We start from the raw sequence: 7,960 nt of genomic DNA, 5'->3' as shown, positions 1-7,960 counted from the left end.
ATTTTTATATGAAAATAAACAAGCTGAAAATTGAAAAACCTTTAGTGCTTTTCTATAATATTAAGCCTCAAACGTCAAATATACATCGGATTGGTTTCTTCTTTAAATTATAAAAAAGTTAAAATATAAATGATATCATAATGTTATACTAAAACTAAAACAATGGAAAAACCCTAAAGATAACATGTAGAAAGAAAAAAACATATCTTAAGCGTGCAGAATTACGTAAGTGGACTTTGAACGATTAATTACCGCTTTCAACGATTACGTAATTGTGGCATCCAAAACAAGCAAGCCCTGTCCAGATTTAAAAAGCAACGCAAAAGTAACGTAACGCATTACTTTCCATAAAAAGTAACTAAGTAACGTAATTAGTTACTTTTTTATGGAGTAACGCAACATTGTAATGCATTACTTTTAAAAGTAACTTTCCCCAGCACTGATCACCACATCACAATAAATTACTTAAAAATGGCAATCCATATGCACATTTTTCTAAGAATGCATTAAACAATTCTGAGTCCGGTTGAAGCATATTAAACTCAACACAACAACGTAATCGGATACAATAGGAATAAAGCCATGAATCCGAGTCATCTCTTGTGTAATATGTATTTGTCAGGGCTCATTATACAACGTACATTCAAGTTAATAATGCAAAGGAGAGCAAGTAGAAAATACAATATTACGGAGAGTCGTAATAATACACAGCCAGCACAAAACGGACAGAAAGGCAAAACTAACTGAATTATAATTGCCACCGTTTAGAATTAAACAAAGTTGTATTTGTGAGGACCCGAGCTGACCAAACAGTTCATTGTGAAATGTTTGCGCTTTGTAGAGTAAAGTGCCGGCACTTCAAGCATTTTCATAATATCTGATTTGTAAAAAAAGACTGATTCTCGAACTCATTCTTGTTGAGTACGGCCGCTGTTGTGTCACCGGAAAGACTTCAACCAATCAAAGCTTCTCCTAAATCACAATCACAGTCTGTGTCTACCAGAAGACCGAATCATCTCTGATTAATCACGGTTTCAGCTGAGGGTCGCATGATTTCAGAAGCCATCGGTGGTTCATCTGGAGGTTTGTGGGGCTTTATGTTGTAGAACCGGTTTAGTTTCATTCTCACTGTGGTAATCGTGTTATCATTGTGTGGTCACTACGGTGGTTGATCTCCGGTCAGTCCAGCAGATCCCAGATCAGCGTGAAGCGGTGAAAACCATCACTTTTTATTATACTCAACGAGCCTCGCTCAGCAAACAGCTGCAGACTGATTTCTCTGAAAACCATTCAGAAACATGACTGAATCTGAAGGATTTCCACAGTAACTGATCACATGTAAACCGTAATACGTGATCAGATTAAACAAATATTAGACTATAGTACATTCTAAAATGCTCAGAATAAGAATAGTTACTTTTTCATAGATCACACGATTAGCTATTAATTCACACAGTGGCAGTACATTACTCATCGTTTGATTTGCTCGAATTCTGTTTTTTCTACCAATGCTTTATACATTTGTAAAGTCTTCCAGCTTTTCATCAGCAGTTCACTGATGAATCCCTGGCATAATGTAATGTTTAATACACTTCATAATGCTGACGACAAAGAATGGAATATATTTGAGGTCAAAAGTAATCCAAAAGTAGTCAGAATACATTACCTAATATGAGTAATACAATAAATTACTTTACAAACTATAATTTTGGTCATGTAATTTGTAATCAGACTACAATTTGTAAGTAATCGACCCAGCTGTGTGTGTATATATATATATATATATATATAATTATTATTCATATTACCATGGCTTTTATTACAATTATTATGGTTAAAATATGGTTAATATTGTTGTATCTATGGTATATTTGTGGTTTCTACTGTTTGAATTTAAATGTAATTTTTCTAAATGTATTTAAAAAAAAAAAATTTCCAGTAAATTTTTTTTTTTTTCCCAGAACATATAAATGCATGAATGGGGAGACACACACACACACATAAATTTGTGACCCTGCAGCACAAAAGCAGTGTTAAGTCGCTGGGGTATATGAACGGGTTATGTAAAAAAAAAAAAAATGCACGTTATGAATTTGAGTGTGAACTGAATGTAATGTTTTCAAACATTTAATTGCATGATATTTATAATTAAATGAAAATTTATAATAGTTAAAAATTGTTAAATGTGTGTTAGAGTGTTATATATATATATATATATATATATATATATATATATATATACACACATAGCCTATATATGATACAATAACAATTTATCACATTAACATTTATATATGATACAATATAAATTATAACATATATTAGAATATGCAGTGCAGTGAAGTAAAGGTTGTGATAATGGCTCAGTTGTGTAACGTTAGTAAAACCCTGAGGTAAAGTTCACTCTAAAGAGCGGATCGGTTACAAAACAGCCCACTTCTGTTTATTTACTCTTCATCGTCGTGAGTTCGCATATTTTCAGCGCGGAGAATCCGTCATTTCATTTCATTCAGAAGTCAAACAGGTCTTCTGACAGTCATATCAAACATTATTCGTTTAGAAGTTTCTGAAATTCTCCTCAGGTGTTTCATGAGTGACTGAATAATTCATTAGTTTTTCAGCTTACCGTGAAAAAACTCAAAGAAAGCGTCACGACCACCATCCAGAACAGACTGGATCTCCTGAAATACGAGCTGCCGTCACTTCTGGCCATGATGACTAATCTAACTAACTAACTAACTAAACTACAGTTAACTGCGCTAGTTTCCTCTCAGCGGTCAGTCAGTCACTACAGAGATCGCTCAGCACCGGAAGTGACAGACCGCGACACAAAATAAAAGTCCCTCATTTAAAATATATAAAAAAATTAAAAACATTTCACGCTTGTGAGAGTTTATTTAAAAACATGCTTAAGTTTAATAGCGCGCTTTTCTTCGATTTGTGTATATGCATGTTCTACTTTTATCTTGTGTTATTGCATTATAATTATATATAAATGTGATCTGCCTGTTCATATATGTATTTATATGTTCTGCAATACAAATAAATAACAACAACAACATCAATAATAATAAATACAACATAAAAATTACCTGGAGTTTTTAAAAATAAGTCGACTAATTAAGTACCACTATCGCTGCGAAAATTAATCGTGGTTTCACTACAGTAACCATAGATTTCTTTTAAAGATATTTGCTTCACATGCTCAGTTGTAGATACTTTAAGGTATTTTTTATATATTTTTTTATTACCTTATATGTCCAAAACTGTAATAATAATAAATAATAATAATAATTCACATGCTGTTGCAACATTTTACAAAAATCAATACTGAATATATTTGGTCAAAATCCCATGTTATAAAAAGATAAAGTGCTATGACAATATATCATATCAAACAATACGATTTTTGGCTGATTAGACGGCAATGCTGCCCTAAAATGCAAAATGTTTGCCCTCTCAAATACATAAAATATTAGGCTACCCTTTTTAGCTTTTGAAGTAAAGAGTAAAGAAAATACTATACAAAACGTATTGAAACAACCAGGGGCCAGTTGCATAAACTTAGCAAGAGGTAATCAGTCTTACTTTTCCAATACAAATAAAACCAAACTAACTTTTCATAACTGAATCAAAAAAGTTATGACCAGTCTTGAAGAAGAAAAAAATTAAATGACTAACTTTTTGAGACTACAGTTTATGCAACCGGCCCCCAGGGGCCAGTTGCATAAACTTAGCAAGAGGTAATCAGTCTTACTTTTCCAATACAAATAAAACCAAACTAACTTTTCATAACTGAATCAAAAAAGTTATGACCAGTCTTGAAGAAGAAAAAAATTAAATGACTAACTTTTTAAGACTAGTCTACACAGTTTATGCAACCGGCCCGTTCTTTATTTACTCTTGTAAGACATACTGTTAAGAACAAAACAGCAACAAATGTGTCCGTTTGAATGATTTGTGTGTTTAGCTGCAGCACAGTAAAGGCCACGCATGACAAGATCCATTTTTTTATTACAAAAAGGTCTGTACATTTGCGGCGTCAGAAACCAGAAATCACACAATAATCCAACAGAAGAACCAGTGTTTCTCTCACACAGTCTAACTCAAAATATATCAAACAAACCGGCTCAGATTTCTGAGCACATACAGTGAGGATCAACTCTAAATATTCAGCATTACGTATTAAAAATGCGAAAATGAGAGGAAAAAGATGGAAAAAGAAAGACAAAATAAAATGCATCATTCACTGTCCTACAGCAGGACGATTTCAAGAGCTTCTGACATGATAAAAACTGATATTCGTTATGAAAAATCCAACTCTAGCTGTCGACTGAAGCCCTTAACAACAAACATTAGTTTGATGTTCAGACCGACTGTGGAGTCCATTCACAATAATATACTCTATATAACATCAATATGACGCTCTCTGCCTACAGTTTGATTGACAGGGCACAACATTATTAGCAATAGTTCAGCCAAAAATGAACATGTGTTGAAAAATTTGCTCATCCGAGGTGTAGTTTGTTTTGTTGAGTTGATGAGTTGTTCTGCATTGCATCAGTGTCTGGGTGTGAATGGTGAGCACATTTTCAGCAGATTTTCATTTTGGGTGAACTCCTCTAGTTTTGTCTCAGTTTGAGGTGTTTCTCAGTGTTTATAGGCATCAGGGTGTCATGGACCAGTTTAAAGGTTAGAATCATCGGCAGCATTCAGAAAGAAGGGACGGGGATAAACAGCATCTCAAACCTCTTTCTCTGTCTTTTCATTAGAATTTTTAAAGGCGATTTGGCACAATCATGTTACAAAAGAGAGAGAGAGTTTGATCCTAAATCTTTGTATTTCTCATCTGAACACTGTGTATAAATCAATATAATGTGTTTATATTACATTCATTTACATGGTGAGTCAAATATCAGATTTCATAAGCAAAACAGTTACGATGTATACAAAATATCTATAAAAACAACTACATGCCATCGCACAAACAGGCAAAACAAATCTCCAATATTAAAAAACAGGTTATGTACATTTCCAAATGTCTCGTCTTATTTCCCAAATCTGTTTAGATCACTTTGCAGCACCACACACACACACACACACACACACACGTCTACAGCAGAAACTGTAGAATCACACGTATAAATGAGGAACTGTATAAAGGTCAATCTCAGAAAGGCGTTAATAAATAGCGGCGTCAGTCTCTGGTCAGTCGTTTTTGGCGTCCAGATTAACGACCTGAAGCTCGGTCAGGCTACTGCTGCTGCCGCTGGACTGCTGACCAATCACCATCTGCAGAAGAGAGCCGCTCATCAGCCAAACACTGCACATCTGCATCTGCTCCAGCTGCTCAGCACACACCTACCATATCATCTCACTAGGGACTGACTCCACATCCTTATATCTACATTTGACATTCATGCTTTTGGTAGATGCTTTCAGCCAAAGCAAATTACACTGCACATAAAGTTTGACGTTGTTAAGATAATGTCACTATAGAAGCCCGCTTCTGCAGCAGAATAAAAAATAAAAAATGCAATGTGTCATGTGTGTGTGTGTGTGTGTGTGTGTGAGTGTGTGTATATGTTGTTTCATAATTACTTCTACTGAACTGCACTGTACTGATTTTTAATGAAACATTTTAGTATATTTAAAATATATTAACTTTAAATGTAATATCAAATAAATTGTAAAAAATATACTTTTAACATTTGAAATATAGTAGTAAGAGTGCTGTTTTGACTCACTTCAGTACATCATTATATCTCCTTTCATAATTACTTCTATTGTACTGTACTGACTTTTAGTATATAAATATAATATTAACTTTAAATGTGATATCAAATATCCAAAAAATATACTTTTAACATTTGAAATACACTAAAAGTGCAATACAATGTTTGTGTGTGTGTGTGTTTGAGTCTCTCCCATCTCCTGAGTGTGTGTATCTGTGTGTGTGTATCTATGTATCCGTGTGTGTGTGTGTGTGTGTGTGTGTGTGTGTGTGTGTGTGTATCTGTGTGTGTGTGTGTGTGTATCTGTGTGTGTGTGTGTGTATCTGTGTGTGTGTGTGAGTCTCACCCGTGTCCTGAGTCGGTGTGTGTGACACCTGTCCCTGTGTGAAGGCGTTGAGCACCGCTACACTCCCGTCTCCTAGCGTGGGCGCTGATGTGTACATGAGCGTGTGTGGGCTGGGATACATCATGTGACCCGTCATGGAGGTGGGCACTGAGGTGACGATGGCTGGCAGACTGACTGCAGCGGAGACACAGAGAAGCGTCACTGACAGCAGGAGGCAGCGTCGCACTGAGGACACTCGGAGCAGTATTACATCATCAGCTTCACACGAAATAAGAAGGAACATTTTTCACCTTATATATATATGTGTATCTGCTTTAATGCACTTATCAAAATAATTAAATCAATAAAATGAGAAAAGTTTTGTGTTTTTTTTAACACAATATCTGTCATTTTCTGTGGTTGTTTGGATGCAGTAAAAGCAGAAAACATCAGGCGCATGTTTTGATTTTCTTCCGTCTCTGGCCGTAATTCAGAATTAATCATCAAATAATGTCATGCATGTGAAACGGGCTGAGAATGGGTCAAAGAGTTGTAATCTGGCTCAGATTCAGACAGGAATCCTGTGTTTGTGGTGTTTTTCTGATGATTAATGTAGAATACAAGACTTCTTCACCACACTAATGCTTGTCGAAAGCAAAAATGAAACTAAATGCATCATGTTTTGTAAGAAAGTGTGATATAAAAGCAAAAAAGACACTATTTTTGCAATCAGTAGCCCAAAATTAGAAAGAAACAAGTATTGGATTTCATTCATCAGCAAATATAATGCAGGGCAGTGATATAGCTGGCAAAAAAAACCCGCTAAAAACATTTTGTAGCCAAGGAAACATGTAGTTTTCATTTAGTTTAACTTAAAGTAAAAGTAAAAGTAAAAAAAAATATCAAAAAATGCACAACAAAATTACTAAAACTTTAAAGCAGAAAATAATATATAGATTAAAACTTTAATTAGAAATTGTAATATATATATATGTATTTGTATTATATGGTTTTATATATAACTTTGTGTGTGTAAATATATGTATATAGTAACTTTTTAGTAACTTTGTTGTGCATTTTTTGACATTTTTATTTATTTTTTAAATATGTGTGTGTGCGTCTATATTTATTATGTCTATATAAATACACACACATGCATGTATATATTTCAGAAAAATAGGTTATGTTTATTTATTAAATATATTTATTTATAATATAAATTATATGAATATAAATAGACATGTAAATACATGTATATATATTCAAAATATATACTGTATGTGTGTGTATTTATGTATACATAATAAATATACACAGAACACACACATATATTATGCAAACAAAAACTTTTATTTTGTATGCGATTAATCATTTGACAGCACTAATATATATATATATACCTATTTTAAAAAAATTGACAAAAAATGCACAACAAAGTTACTAAAATTTGACCTAAGCAGATAATAAAATGAAAACTAAAACTTAAAAATTAATAAACCTATATAGACATTTAAAAAAAAAATTTTTTTTTAATAACAAAAATGCACAACAACATTACTAAAACTTTAACTAAAGCAGAAAATAAAATAAAATAAAAACAAATAAAAATAAAAATATATAAAACTACAGACATTAAAAAAATGACAAAAATGCACAACAAAATGGCAAACTTTAACTAAAGCAGAAAATCTATAAATGAAAGTATATGCAGTATGTGAGTGTGTGCTGTACCTGTGGAGGCTGTGCTGCTGTGAGAGAGCTCTGGACTGCTGGCGCTGGTGCTGATGCAGCTCGACTGACCGCTGGACTGGACCTGGATGCTCTGGAGCTGCTGCGGCATCGCTCCGCCTGACACACACACACACACACAGAGACACACACACACACACACACACACACA

General features: G+C 33.6%; 1 protein-coding gene across 1 annotated transcript in view; it reads right to left on the bottom strand.

The window, feature by feature from the left end:
- Nucleotides 1–2,808, bottom strand: part of tmem254 (transmembrane protein 254) — a 3,840-nt gene extending 1,032 nt beyond the window's left edge. The window contains exon 1 of the mRNA XM_016516401.1: nucleotides 2,627–2,808. Coding sequence (XP_016371887.1) covers nucleotides 2,627–2,713 — 87 coding nt within the window. The 5' untranslated portion in view covers nucleotides 2,714–2,808. The remainder of the gene's footprint in view (nucleotides 1–2,626) is intronic.
- Between the last annotated feature and the right edge of the window lie 5,152 nt (nucleotides 2,809–7,960).

This window comes from Sinocyclocheilus rhinocerous, unplaced genomic scaffold (genome assembly GCF_001515625.1).
Source record: "Sinocyclocheilus rhinocerous isolate Xijiao unplaced genomic scaffold, SAMN03320098_v1.1 scaffold2733, whole genome shotgun sequence".
Classification (NCBI taxonomy): domain Eukaryota; kingdom Metazoa; phylum Chordata; class Actinopteri; order Cypriniformes; family Cyprinidae; genus Sinocyclocheilus; species Sinocyclocheilus rhinocerous.
The sequence above is the reverse complement of the archived record's forward strand: the minus strand, read 5'-3'. Positions and strand labels throughout refer to the sequence as shown.